This window comes from Poromitra crassiceps (genome assembly GCF_964638095.1).
Source record: "Poromitra crassiceps genome assembly, chromosome: 10".
In the NCBI taxonomy this organism is placed as follows: domain Eukaryota; kingdom Metazoa; phylum Chordata; class Actinopteri; order Beryciformes; family Melamphaidae; genus Poromitra; species Poromitra crassiceps.
Genome location: NC_139631.1, coordinates 23,713,883 through 23,728,803, shown reverse-complemented (window position 1 = coordinate 23,728,803; position 14,921 = coordinate 23,713,883). Strand labels below are relative to the sequence as shown.

The 14,921-nt window shown below is 42.1% G+C and overlaps 2 protein-coding genes across 2 annotated transcripts in view; both read left to right on the top strand.

The window, feature by feature from the left end:
- The window catches only part of LOC310783983 (steroidogenic acute regulatory protein, mitochondrial-like), a gene marked incomplete at both ends in the record, with an annotated part of 2,307 nt that extends 1,362 nt beyond the window's left edge, over positions 1-945 (top strand). Inside the window, 3 exons of the mRNA XM_083644926.1 lie at positions 1-68; positions 604-697; positions 826-945. The exon at positions 1-68 is cut by the window's left edge and continues 117 nt beyond it. Coding sequence (XP_083501052.1) covers positions 1-68; positions 604-697; positions 826-945 — 282 coding nt within the window. The remainder of the gene's footprint in view (positions 69-603; positions 698-825) is intronic.
- Positions 946-5,000: 4,055 nt separating this feature from the next.
- Positions 5,001-14,415, top strand: LOC310783052 (ELMO domain-containing protein 3-like). The gene is made up of 12 exons (XM_083643836.1): positions 5,001-5,123; positions 5,946-6,017; positions 6,181-6,255; positions 6,345-6,414; positions 6,863-6,925; positions 7,051-7,139; positions 7,627-7,750; positions 7,859-7,981; positions 9,129-9,259; positions 9,536-9,612; positions 10,057-10,184; positions 10,655-14,415. Exons 1-12 carry the CDS (start codon positions 5,022-5,024, stop codon positions 10,903-10,905), a joined length of 1,305 nt encoding a protein of 434 aa, XP_083499962.1. The 5' UTR covers positions 5,001-5,021; the 3' UTR covers positions 10,906-14,415.
- Positions 14,416-14,921: the final 506 nt, after the last annotated feature.

Genomic DNA, 14,921 nt, shown 5'->3' with positions numbered 1-14,921 from the left:
TCTGCCTGCTTTCTGGCTGGAATGTCCACTCAGCACCCAGAAATGCCTGAACAGAGGGGCGTGGTCAGGTGGGTCCTGTCATAGATCTTGTCATTATAATACAGTTATTTATGTAAAGAGTTTATGTAAAGAGTGTATGAACGTGGAGATGGATGAATGCAGAGCGATCACACCATTTCAGTAGGTTGTGTGGGATGGATGGATGGATGGATGGATGGATGGATTGGACGGATAGATAGATAGATAGATAGATAGATAGATAGATAGATAGATAGATAGATAGATAGATAGATAGATAGATAGATAGATACAGTAGATAGATAGATAGATAGATAGATAGATAGATAGATAGATAGATAGATACAGTAGATAGATAGATAGATAGATAGATAGATAGATACAGTAGATAGATAGATAGATAGATAGATACAGTAGATAGATAGATAGATAGATAGATAGATAGATAGATAGATAGATAGATAGATAGATAGATAGATAGATAGATAGATAGATAGATAGATAGATAGATAGATAGATAGATCGATAGATCGATCAATCATTCAAAACCGTTGCTTTACACTGATTGTTGTTGATTGTTTCCAGAGCGGAGAATGGGCCCACCTGTATAGTTATGAAGCCCTCTGCTGAAGACCCAAACAAGACAAAGTTCACCTGGCTGCTAAATATAGATCTTAAGGTATGTAGCGTTCGGTGTCACAATAATCTCAGCACTGTAATCCATTCAACCTCATTGACAGTCACCAATAGTAAAAGTCTAAACAATATGTGGGCCAATCGATCATTGTCTTTCTCTGTCTTGCGCAGGGCTGGATCCCAAAGACTATCGTCAACAAAGTGCTGTCTCAGACGCAGGTGGACTTTGCCAACCACCTCAGGCAAAGGATGCTTAATAATGCTTCTATGGAGATGGCTCACGCCTGCTGACACAGCGTGCTCCTTGAGTCTAGGCTGTGTGTGCACGAGAGCGGCAGAAGCTCAGTCAAACTACGAAAAAGCATGAGAAAACGGAGAAAGGAGATTGAGAAGATCACATGAATATGATGCTTGTCTGAGATCTTAGGACCGTCTTAGAAATATTTGAGCACAGTTTTATTATTACATTATTATTACATAATGTCTAATGTGCTTTTATCTTCCCCTCGTGTATGGAACAATCTGTGAATCTGAGACTTGGCATCATTCATTCATCATCATCATTCTGACCATCAATCAGTCTAGATTAAGGCAAGGAGGTAAGAGTGAAGAGGAAGCCACAGTAGAGTTAGTGACACCGATCTCACACATCGACATGCCCTGGTTGTTGTTAGCACTCATCTGCACTATTCTATACCACAGCCTGTATAAGCAGTAAGGCCTGTGATACACACCTCTTTGTGATAACACTCTATAGTTATTGTCCCTCCCTTCATTGTGAAATTGCACTTTTATTTCAATATTTATATTTATTGTAACAATGTCAATGCATTACATCGGGTAAGAATGACTGTGGAGTTAATTAAATGATTGCAACATGATATTTGTGGTGTTTTGTGCATTTATTACACTAATGGAGGAGTCGCAAGATAGCAGTTAGGTAAAGTATTCCTTTGTCCTTTCCTGATGCATGAACTTGAATAGACAATAAAGCATTTTAATGATCAGCTATAACTAAAAAAAAAGTCTAAGGTAATCAATGCAAAAATACTGAATAGATCACATAAAATTTGAAAAACAACAGAAATTCCAACCCCATAGCAAAATCATACAAGTAATTGTGAAAACTGGAAGCTCATCTTGGAGTCCTTACAGCGATTGCATACATATTCCACTTCAACAGGGAGGAGACGGGGGGAATTCAAAGGGTATTTTTGAAAGCATGAGAAATGGAGTTCATAAAAATGTCTTGATGGGTTTAAGGCGGACACTGTGCCAGAGTGAGCAGGTGTTTGGCCATTCAGACGTGTGAGGAGAGCAGCAGCTAACAGCTCGGTGGGAGCCAGCAGCACATTCCCCAAGATCTAGTAACAGTTGATCTCATCCCAAACGGGAAGTCTGCCGTCCATTATTGCCAGCTATGTAACACTTTTCTATTCTGTATCAATGTAATTGATCCACACTGTTTTGTCAATTTAATTGTATCCACACTGTTTTGTAAATTTTATTGATCCACACTGTTTTATAACTGTTCATTTTCTTGGATGCAGTGCAAGGGCCGAAGCTTAGAGGGCTCATATTCTGTCGGACATGTTTACGTTGGCTGCTGGCAAATGAGCATTACCTCAGAATTATGTAAGCTATAAAGGGATCAAGGACATTTCTCAGTTGAAACTGGAAGTAACCCGTTGACTGTACCAAGCCCATAACAAATGCCTGGGTTGGTTTTGCATGAATCCAGTTCATTCTGAAAATGTAAACCTTGTGGCATAGTTCAGAGGATTGGCTTGTGTTAGCAAAATGGGTATTGTTGCTTGAAAGAATGTTCCAGAGGGTAATAATTGACATCTGCTCAAAATCTGAACACAAGCAGATGTGAAGAGTCTCTTCGCCACTCAGAGTCATGGTCTGAGATGTTGTTCTATCATTTTGTGCAATGAGAGAAGTAGCCTATACAAGAACACTGTAATTAAGAGAGGATATTATGTACATTTATCAAACTCAGTTGAGTAATAAGACAAAACAAACCAATCTGGCAGTCTTACTGAATCCTTGGCAGTGATGACAGCCTTGGTTAAATAATATATCCAGCAGTGTATATTCTGTATGGCCTTGACTGCATTTGAACTCCAAACATCATCTTTTGTTCCTGTCGGGAACTGCAGGAAAACCCTTGCACTTTATGGGGAACGCCACTTTCCCAGCACACCACTAATAGCTCATCTCACCCACAGTTACAGGATTATCAACGCTTTCTGGAGGAGTAGGCTACGTCAAGGCCTAGTCTATTTCTTATGGCATGCAGCAGCATATCCATGATTTGAGTCAAAGAAAAGAGAAAGTATGAGATTAGAAAGCTACTGTATTTTTAAATAAAGCAGATGGTATGTGTTGAAAGAATCAATAGATAGAAAATGAGGTCAGCCGAGAGAGAGAGAGAGAGAGAGAGAGAGAGAGAGAGAGAGAGAGAGAGAGAGAGAGAGAGAGAGAGAGAGAGAGAGAGAGAGAGAGAGAGAGAGAGAGAGCAATGACGTAATGAGATAGAGGCAGGCAGGAAACCACAATTCCCAAGATGCACTTGAAATTACCGTGGCCAGTGTTGGACGGGGGAAGGGAAGCTGAGATTGGAGGGAGAAAGAATCAAAAACTGAGGTACTTTCGAAATAATTCATATTGCATAATATGATCGGGACAGGCCGCTGCACGTAATGGGGTTCATAGCATATTTAACACATCACAGCATGTTAAAGCTGGAGTTTATTCGTGTAACGTTAGTGCTGTCGGACTGTGAAACAGATTTCATCCCAGATACAGTGATAACGCTACAGCTAACTTAACGTAGCCCGTTAGTTAGCTTTACAACTGGCTTTTCTTATGACAGGTCTGAACTACTTACTTGCAATATCCATTCATAACATGACATATTTAACTATTTATCCCGCGTTTTTGTCGGCGTGCATGTAATAACGTTGATGTTCGCAAACGTTGCATGATCCAGAATGTGAGTTCGAGCAATCTATAGCTAACGTTACGTCTTTGTGCCTGCTGGGATGCTAGCTCAAATATTGCTAGGCTAGCAAGGTTGCTAATCGCGTACTGTACTGTACTGAACGTCAGGACAGCGGTGGCTGACAGCCAGCCTGCTAACGGTTAACATTAGCTGACGATATAGCTGGCTGTCAAAGCGGGTAACGTTACAGGAGCCAGCTGTCACCTGTCAAAGCTGTAACCTGAACTTAGGTATTATTTGTTTGTTGTGATTTTTGTGAAGACACTGCGCTTGTAGCTATTATGCAATTATTAAATGCATGCTGCAATAAGCATTTTCTAAGCTTAATCTTGGATAATGTTGCCTGCCAAAAATAATCACAAAGCAATTAAGGCCACAATTAATACAAGGCGCAACATTTTGCTGTAAGTTAAGATGTTGTTTATTTTTTATTTTTTGCAACAATTCTGACTTTATTTTTGTGGTATTTTGTTCCTACAGTGCAGTCCACAGTTATTGTATTCAAATTGTGAATCCCCATCTATGCTGTAGGTGATATTGGATCTGAGTATAATGCCTCAAAATGTTGCTCATGAATATAAAGTTGGTTATGAGAGATTTGGTGCAATTATCGATTTCTTGTTCTAGTTTTCAGAAAATTTGGACATATGACAACCCCTACTAAGGACTCTGGCCATAAAAGGACCTTATCCATGACCCATATTTTACTGGAAACGGACAGTTCTGACATTGGATGTGTGCTGTTTCATGTGAGGCTGAAGACCTAACACAACTTTAGTGCAAGTAAATTGAACTGCAACAACACTATTGGTACCTGGGTGCTCCTTGAGTCCTCTTAAGTGCCAAAGTAATGAAGCGTCTTGGACAGGGTGAACCAAGCCCTGACAAGCAATGCCATTATCCAGCTTCTGTGCACCTCTGATGGGGCTGATGAGAAAACCTACTGGCCAATCAGATCTGCTGAGGAGAGGACGGAGGGAGGTTTCCAGGAAACTTATATATTGACGGATAGCCTCCAGTCCTCCAATCAGCTCTGGTAGACCAATACCTGCACATTCCACCCAATGAACACACTTGTAAAGCCAGGCTACCATCAAAATCACGCATTATTTGCCTGAAAAACCTGGACCTACTACTTTTTCACAGAAAAAAGAGACTGTGCTTGGAGAATATGATGTGCATGACTTCGATAATATATATCGCCAGTATCACAACTTAGTGAACTCAACCTGGTGACTTTGGACATTGTGTATATGAGGGGGAACGAAGAGGAGCACAGAAATTTGCAGTCACTACAAAAGCTACACTACAAGAACCATGGTGGTCCACGCATCAGCTCTGCAGCCCACGCCGGTCCATGACCTCAAACGCCTTTAGAGGGCAGGATCAGGAACACGCTCGCCAAGCAACACACACATATGCAATGGAAGAAGACATTGGTGTCACACCACACACCGAGGTAATACTTTCTTTCACCTTAGGTGGCCTCCAAGTTTTCAGTGATTTAGTCTGAGTCCAGTGTTTGGGTTTACAGCAACTTGGCATCATGAGATAGTACAGTAGCTGTAGCTGACACCTGCTATGTTGGTCAACAAAATATAAGCAGGCGCTAAGGTACTGTTCACTGTACTGTAGCGATATTGCTTACACCCACTCAGTCTTTGGATAAATGTCCCATCCTTTTATGTACTGTTGTTTCATTTTAAACAATTAAGAGCCCAGTGTGTTTAAGCAGTTCTGTCACACTTGTTTAACTTGGAGCTTAAGGTAAACAATTTCCTCCCTCTCCTTTAGTAGTAGTCTGGTGTGCTTGGCATGTTGCCAATGTGCCAGCTGACAGGGCAGCTTGTTTTTCTTTTAGCCATAACATTCCCCATTGCTCCCTGGTACATGTCCTGGTATGTTCCTTCTTTCTGATTGGATACGTGTGTCCCCTGCTACTTTGAATGTAGAGATAGTGGGGGATGGGACAACTTCCTGAAAGGAAGTGCATCCCTAATTTACCCAGCACACAATGCTTACATCTACATACACAGGAAGGTTAGTAATAGGAGGACACAAGATAAAGTCAAGTGAATGCAATTTCTATATATCTGTCCTAGGCATCAGTTGATTTGATATACTGCATTTTGTATTTTTTTTGGCACAGGTTAGCACTGGATTTACTAGCTATGCATTGGACAAGAATCGCCTTTCTCAGAGCAGTGAAGCCTGCAGTATTTTTTTTTATATTGCCTACATGTCTTAAGCATCTGCTCTCTGTGTTGCTGCCCCCCTCTAGGGCCTGAATGGTTTGTCCCGTGAATGTAAACCATTAGAGGAGATCACCAATGGCCACTCCAACCATAAACCTGTGAGTACAGCTAACAATCGCAGTTGGAGTATTCACTGATGTATGAGATTTCAATATATATAGCATTATTTTTCTTTCTTTCGTCCATTCCAATTGTCTTTTGCCCAGCCAGCCGTTTATCCATCAAGAGTCAGTGTTTGTTTGAATTTTGACTTCTTCCCAGGTCATGAACGGACTGATCATCGGTCACAATGTCAAAGACCACACCAACGGTACTGCACCACTCAGATCTCTGCCGGTTAGTCACTTTCCTTCTCTGTATCTCTGCTTCACCCTACACGCTCCCGCTTGCATCGAAGGTAACCCCCTTGTGTGGTAATTTCACAGATTTCAGCACTGAAGCAGAATGGTCTCCTGCAGACCCTGGCTGCAGGAGGGGATCAGCCTATGCCTGCAGGTAAGACACACATAAACATGCATAAATCTCTCTTTTGTCTCACACTGTTCATCCCACAGGGATATATCAGTGTATCCTAGATACCAGGCAGCCTTAGCAGGTAAAACGTCCCTCAGGAGTGTAGGTTGCTGGCTAGAAGGAAGCAGAGGGTCCCTGTGCAACTCTGGATGATGCAGATCTGTTAGACAGGAAGGGTTTTTACAACTGAGGATGAACTGGGTGGGAGCTGGCCGTTGCACCATGGCCGCTTGGCTGAGTGGATTCTCATCCCCTGTGTGTGTTGTAGCAGGTGAGGTTTGTGTGTGTGTGTGTGTGTGTGTGTGTGTGTGTGTGTGTGTGTGTGTGTGTGTGTGTGTGTGTGTGTGAGAGAGAGAGAGAGAGAGCGTGTGACAGCATTGGGTGTATTAGTGTGTTTTCCTTACCTTACCTTGGTGTTTTGTCTCTACAGAGGAGAATTCAGAGTTGGAAAAGGCCAGAGAGGAGTGGGAGGCTCTGGAGAGTGTCCAACCAGGTGAGAAACAGGTCATAGTTTTGTCTCCTTTTTTAATCTAGGCGGTGATGATTCTGTTGAATGTAATGTGTTTCAGTTGAACTTTGTACCGCACTTGGAAATAATTGATGTGGCATATCCACCAGCTCTCACTGAAGACTCCAACCCAACCCCACTCATCTCCTTCAATGAAGCCCTGCAGTACTTCCAGACCACAGACCTTGGGGATTTGCTGGTAAGCCGTGCTGCATGTGTGGATGAGTGAGGGAAAGATTTCTATCCAGTGTTGCCTTTATCTAGGAAAATCGCCCCCACAGATAGAACAATTTAAATACAGAGAATATGCATCATCTGCCCCTTGCTCAACCAGGTCAAAAATATTATTTGAATTGTGATTATAGCCCAATTGTCCACATATTATTATTATATCAGTAAATGATAAGATAAATAATAAAAGCCATTCTTAAACTCCTGGCAACACCTACTGGTACCTATCCTGGAATGGTCCGTTGAGCTACCCTGGGTCCCTAAAATTAAACCTCCACCACCCACATCTGCAAATTCTATAGGAAACCACTGCATAAAAAATAATGTGAAGGGAAAGATGTTCCATATGTGTTCATTTACACGTGGATTTGTCTCATAAGCCTACATAATTACATACATTCTTGGCTTTTATGAGATTTTTGAAAAGAGTGATTTTTTTTTAACCCCCGGTGTAGAAGAACATCCAGCCAACCATTCGTAGGACGGGTCTGGCCGCTATCACACACTTCCTGTTTGGACCACCGCGCCTGCACAGAGAACTTCTGGAGGAGAGGGATCTGGTCTTTGCCATCGCACAATGTGAGCATGTGTGCTGCCTGAGCCTGTTTGCGTTATCGTCTTCCAGGTGTAAAACTCACGTGTTTCCAACAAATCACAGATTTTCCCCTTTGCATGTGTTTCCTATAGGCTCTCTAGACAACAGCCAGACAGTCCACATGCGTGTCCTCCAGACCATCTATAAGAGGCTGATGGGCAGCAGGCTGGACTGCCCCCGCTATGGGACGCACTGGGAGAACATCGGCTTTCAGGGTCAGAGACCTTCACAAATGTACTGGTTTAGGCCTCAATGTGTGGACGCTTTGTTGAAGTTGATCGGCTCATATTACATTGTGGCTACTGTGTACCAAGATTTTCAACATGAAATTAATTGCTATTGATAGTTTTTTAAGCGATACACGTTCCCTCTAATGTTGGTCTAAAAGAAACATTGAAGATATAAAACTATTGAAATGGGTCTGAAGCCTGTGTGCGGTAGACTGCTGACATTTTTGTATGGATATTATCAGTGTTTCCCATACATAAAGGAATTTGTGGCGGGCTGCCACAAAAGGATTTGGACCGCCACAAAAAGATGTTGACAGTGCACCTGAACGCAACATGCAAGATATCCGCTGAATAAGTGTCCAATAAATGTTCATGTCATTCTGGCCAATACTTCTGTTATAGCATTTCAGTCTGGAATATGGAATATCTTTCAATAATCTATGATTTAGCTGCTAAATTGTCAAATACCGCCATCTGCTCGCTACCCAGGCACTTATGTATGTACTTAACCTAACTAACTTAACCTAGAAAATTACACTTGTTATTGTATTGTAACGCCAATGCTCCCTGCTCAAAAATAAATATTATTAAAAAAATAATAATAATAACTTAACCTAACTAACTATCCGGTGTGCACAACACTGTCAGCCTAAACTCCGGCTGACACCCCAAAAACCTACAATCCGCTACAGAAAAATGTATATTGTTTGTTTATTAACTGGCCCCTCGCCTTCTATCATTTCACGAAAGTGGCAAAGCAAGTTGAGTATCCCTGACCTATAGGGAGAAATTTAGTTTGTCATTGTAAACCCACAGCACAGTAATGATGACATGTTCTTCATAGATCTAGCCTTTTAATTTTGCTCTTAAGCTTTCTCAAAGTACACCAAATTCATGCATTTTACTTTAAAATGTTAAAAAAATTATTGCGGGGGGGCATGCCCCTGCAATCCCCTAGGGGGTCTGCGGTCTCCCACCACAAATACTCAAAATCCTGTGGGAAACACTGATATTATGGATATATTATATTATTATAATCACCTGCGAAAAACACTGCTGTCCATGTCAAAGAGTGAAACACTATGACTGTGTGTTGAATGTGTGTGTGTGTGTGTGTGTGTTTTTTCTGTAGGTACAGACCCAGCCACTGACCTGCGTGGTACCGGCTTCCTGGGACTGATGCATACTCTCTCTTTTGTGATGGACCCAGAGACTCTACCACTGGCTAGAGACATCTACAAGTTATCACAGCACCCTACACAGGTATCACGCAAAAATCCATGCTTAGAAAAAGGGCGTGGTATATTTCCCAGACGAGACCAGGCGGACAGGCGGTGGTAATGTCAGGGGGGTTGTAGTGAGACTTTTCTTCAGTATGGCTGGCCTGCTGAAGTGTCCTTGAGCAAGACACTGAAACCCTCCCATAAAGTCAGCTGCAAATCAGCAGGTTTCAAGACTTGGCCTCTTAGCATGTGTAAGTATGTATGGTTATTCCTTTTGGGATCGAAGTTCTTATGTCTATGTTCATGTTTGTTGCAGAACTTTCCATTCAGCGTGATGTCAATCAACATGACCCGTATCGCCCTGCAAGTGCTCAGAGAGGAGGCCTTGTCCAAGTGAGTCACTAATCCTGTTACCTGCTGCCACTCTATCTCACACAGTATAATACCTTGTAGGGCAGTGTGATATTGACAATCATATGGCGATTATTTTTGACGAATATTGCAATATAAATTGCAGTACAGTATAGAGATAGATTTTTCAATATTTTAGGTTTTCAGCAAACCAGAAACATAATTTCCTTTTGGCTTAATACTGTTTGAATACAATGAAAGTTTTTTTTTTATAATGTGGATTTAATTTATAGGCCAGAAATTGGGCTCAGCACTAGAATATCATGTTAGGAGTCCTGAGCTCCCACCAGGGTTGAAAAAAAGGCAGCTTTTTGCAATTTGGAAATTGAAGTATTGATATTATTATTAGTAGTAGTAGTAGTTATGCAGCCCTAATACCTGCCTCTTTACACCAACCACACTGTGCTCTGTGTGTGGTTTTACCAGGGAGTGTAATCGTCGTCAGCAGGTGGTTGGGGTGTTGAATGAGTTCTACGTTGCCACGTATCTGCACCTGTACCAACTGTGGAAGACCCAAGAGAAGACCATTTCTGACTCCGGCTTTGTACTCAAAGGTAAAGACAATACCTTGTTATATTGATAACCGGCTGCTCTGGAATCTTGCCTGTCTTCCTTCTTTGAATCTAGTAGTGTCAGGCTGCAGGGGTCACCCTTAATGTGGTGACTGAGACTCCATTGCTGGCAGATGGAACTCATTCATTTCCAATAAGAGTCTGTAGAGTCTGTTGTAGCTGCATTGCATTGTGATGGTGTTGCATGCAGGTGTTGGGTTTCTTTCTGCTTATGCTTTGATCATGCATGCATCAACTAAAAAACAAATGCTATTTTATCCTGTTTTTTTGTTCGCTCTGTGAAGATTTCATAATGACGCTTTTGTCAGCGAATGAAAACGGTTGATAATCATGTCACAGGATCGTGTGTAGAAATAGGCGCACAGTTTGTAGCAACACAAAATGCATGAAAAAAAAAATGAAGTGAGATGTCCCACTGTTGAGTTCTGTTGCTGTGTTTTCTAACCCTCCAGAAGTGGAGCTGTTTGCCAAAAAGAACCCCAAGCAGATGCTGCGTCGACTAGAGGTCTTCCTGAAAGAGAGGCGCTCGGGTGGAGTCCCCCGGGGGGCATCACCAGACCCCCAAGCCCAACAACCTTCTCCCGGCCTGGGGGAACGAGGGGCCAGAGCCGGGGTGGGCCAGGGAGGCAAGGGGAAGGAGATGCACTTCACAGGAGTGTGTGATCTACCGCCAGACATGGAGGGAGAGGCCAGACTCATCTAAGCTAGACAGTGTGTGTGTGTGTGTGTGTGTGTGTGTGTGTGTGTGTGTGTGTGTGTGTGCGTGTGTGTGCGTGCGCGCACGCGCGATCATGTTGGTGAGTATGTCTGTGTTAGTGTATGTGTGTGAGAGGCTTGCTCGGCCCCCGATCTAGGACCTGCTATCTGAACCCATTCAAACCCTTGTTCTCCCTCCACCAATGCTGGACTGCTGCACTTTGATTCAGACTGGGCTCTCTCACGAAGTTATGCTCTGTTTTGTTTAGTTTTTTCAAACAGAGAGCAGCCACATACAAAGAACAGAGGCTGGCCAGAAATACAAGATGTCATAAAACAATTACGAAAGTGAATGTTTGCACTTTTCTGTGGATTTAGTAGTCAAATCAATAGCTGCCAAATTCCTGTGGTCATATTATCCCTGCCTAGGAGGCCATAATGTGCACATTTGTTCTCAAACATATTACACACAGCAGGCTTAGAATGCAACTGGCTTCAACAGGTCTTAGTTGCTTTGCATTGTGTTAGAGTACGTGTGAATGCTGCACGCTACATGTGATATAGATAGATAGATAGATACACAAGAGGACATGTTCTCTATGTTTACCCAGTCCCCAATGGGTGGAGGTACATCCAGGTGTTTGTTTGCTCCGGTAACTTGTGTTCTGGTACGCTCATGGTGTCTGTGGGCTATTCCCTGAGGGTCTGATAGACTAGGTCCAGAGCTCCCACTTTATATTGGGGGGATATATTTTAAATAATTTAAAAATAGCTATTTTAGTCCTTTCCGAAGGGACAGCTGTCATAACTGCATAGTTGTGTATAAAAGCACTTCAGAGCTTTGTTATGAAACCGATGGCCGAGTGATGGCGAGAAGGATTTCTCGCGCCGTTTCTCCACCAGAACGTCTGAATATCCTCTTGACTTGTCAACACTCTTTGTGGTTGAAGCCAAGTCAATGTTTGATAACGAGAGTCTGTGTGCTTGGCCTGGTCCCAGCTAAAGTCAAAGGTCTGGTATGAGCTTTCTATACATTCCGTTATAGAGCATGTGATTGTAATTTTTTCGACCAGTTACAAGTTAATTACAGTGTGCAGGCTTGTGTGCGTGCGTGTGTGTGTGTGTGTGTGTGTGTGTGTGTGTATGCGTGGTGAAACGAATGAGCTGATATTGATGAAGGGTGCCTCTCCTAGGAGATGTATGGTACAGTATGCAATCCCAGCTCTCACTCAATGATAATCAAAACGCTAGTGCTGTGTGACGATAGAAATCGTTCCTAACTTCAGGGTTTGTGCGCGTGTGCAAGCGGGTGTATGCGTATGAACGTGTGTGTGTAAGTGTGTTGTATGGCAGGAACTGACTACCGACGGGGTGTTTTCCTCTGCACACATGAGCCAGCTTAACTGAGAACTTGCTCCATCGAGCTGCAGAGAAGAAGGTACTTTTTCATTTAAAAAATGGTACATTGGATTTGTGAGCTAAAAGGAAGGCTTATTCTAAAACAAACAACGCCTTGTTTTAGAAAGCGATTGTTAGTCCTGGACAAATCTGTGGCGTCGGGTGGTGGAACTTCTCAGCAAGGCTGGTTCCTGTTTTGTGCCGATGCGAAACCGTCTCCCATCGGTGTAGTCTCAATCTGTAGCATGTTCAGGTAGCACTAGTACTGTAGCATCCTATAGCCTCCTCCTCTTCGTAAAGCTTGTTGATGTCATGTCTCAGTTACAGTCTGTAGTGTCAGTGAGTGCGCCAAACTGTTACTACTATAGCACATTCATTTCATACTTGCATTAGAGCCTCCTTCAGTAGACACATTTTAGGCGGTGCAACTGTTGAGCGGATGTTTTGGAGAGACATGGGATTGGCTTCGCAGGTTATTGAGCTCGACCTCGTCTTGTAAGAAGGTCACAGAGAAAAACGGTGCCTAGATCCAGCAGAGCCATGTGGGGTCGAGTGCTGGTTGGTTGGTCCTCACTTCCCCCTTCTTCTTTTTTTACCCATTTGAGCCACCGTGCCACAATACTTCCTCCATTCATGTGAAGCAGTACCCTGAAAACGATTGATTTGAACCCCTAAATTTACAATACATACACAGGCCGAGTGGATGTATATGAATATACAGGCTTGCAATTTTCCAATATCCACACCAATTATTATTTCCTGCTATCTCTATTCTCCACCTTTACCCACTTTTTAAAAAGTAAGTTGGTGTAATTTTGCCAAGTGTTTGCAAGTGTTTTGGTTGATCAGCAAAATTTGCACTGTTGTAGAATGTTGATCGTATGTTAGTATGATGTTTGCAAGGGCAGAAAACAGGCCTTCAATAGCCATAACGCTCATTATCTCCTACCTTGAGAAACGGACATCATCATGAAGTCAGAATCCCCTCCTGGCCCTAAATTGCATCATGGATGTGATCTCACATTTAGTTTTCTTTTTCTTTATCCGAGGAGCAGTACAGTGTATGTGAATCAGGAAGTTTGTATATAGAGAATTAATGATTGTAACTGTATGATTGTCAGTAGGGCATTATACTGAAAAACACATTGCTTACCTCAAGACTTGAGACAAATCTCTCCTTTCTCTCTCCTGATGTTTGTTCGAGACGACCTACGGCCTCTCAGTTGTATTCTACTCGGACTGTATCTCTTTATGTTTCGTTGTACCTAGGCCTTTTCTCATACAAATTGGACGTTATATTAATGTATATTCAACACCTGAAGCACTGCATAAGACTAAACACACAGGCTGGTCAATGTTATGTGTATACTATTTAAAAACACATTTATAGACACTTATAGAGGCCCACACATGCTCCGATTCACGTTTGCAGATTTTACAGAAAGATACGTTTGAACAATCTATAATTGGCTGATGTTTACCATGTTGATATAAGCTGGTTTTCTTGTGGCTTCGGTGATAGTACAGTATACTTTGGCTGTGTTTAAGTGTTTGATGTCAGGAGAACACTCAAAACAACCATCTTTACAGCTACAGTCACAAGCAAAAAAATAAAATACAAAAAAAAAATCCTGTTCACTATGATTGTAAGAATATAGGCTACTCTGTATTACGTCTTGATTAGCAGTCATAATACTGTATACGCTTTGACCTTGGTATATATTCAGTATTCAGACAAGGCCTGATTTATTCTCATATTACCAAAAGTTATATTTTCACCAATTGTAAAAGATCATATTCTTATGCATTGATCATTTTTTTGGAACCTCTTCAGTTGTGAAACCAGAACCAAGAGAAAAACGGGTCCATGCAGGATGTCGTATGTCGGCTCCAAGAGGAGTGGTCTAAAGTTCTGCTTCCTACAATAGCTCGGCAAATACAATCACTTCTCTCAATATCCTGCGCTTTATATGAAGGTGTTTTACTGTTGCTGTTGTCTTGTCCCTCAGAGCATTTTATGACTGTACCTTGATTGTAGAAGCCCTATTTTATAATGAGAGTTATTTCAGAATATGTGCTGTTGTACATTAAATGTATTGTATGGAGAAAGCTAAATAAATGCCATTTAAAAAAGCACGTCTAGTTTGTATATGAAATCACTGAATCCTGTGTGACTTCCTCTTATAATGCCTAATTGTATTCAGCAGTGTTATTGTGGAACACTTCATTCTTTGGACATTCATTCGCGGTTTGACAAAGGTCTTCCTGTACTGCAGTGATTTGTAATGGGCCTCTTATGTTGCTTTTCTATAGTTCAGCCACTAGAGAGCGCACTTTGACAGTTCCTCAGTGAAATTGGCCAAAGCTGTGAGCGTGCACATTGTAGTCCACAGGTGCTATGTGCAGGATGGTGGCCTGTACTGTAAAATTCCTTCATGTACATCAATGCATCAGGATTATCTAGTCTGTCTCGGGCAGTGGTTCTCAAAGAGGGGTCTGGGGATTCCCCAGCAAAAAGAGTAATTTATTTTCACTGGAATCCCAACCATAAGTAACACAATGACAGGATATATGACTAGCTTGGTCATTGGTTTCATACACTTTTTGCCATCTAAAATTGACGAA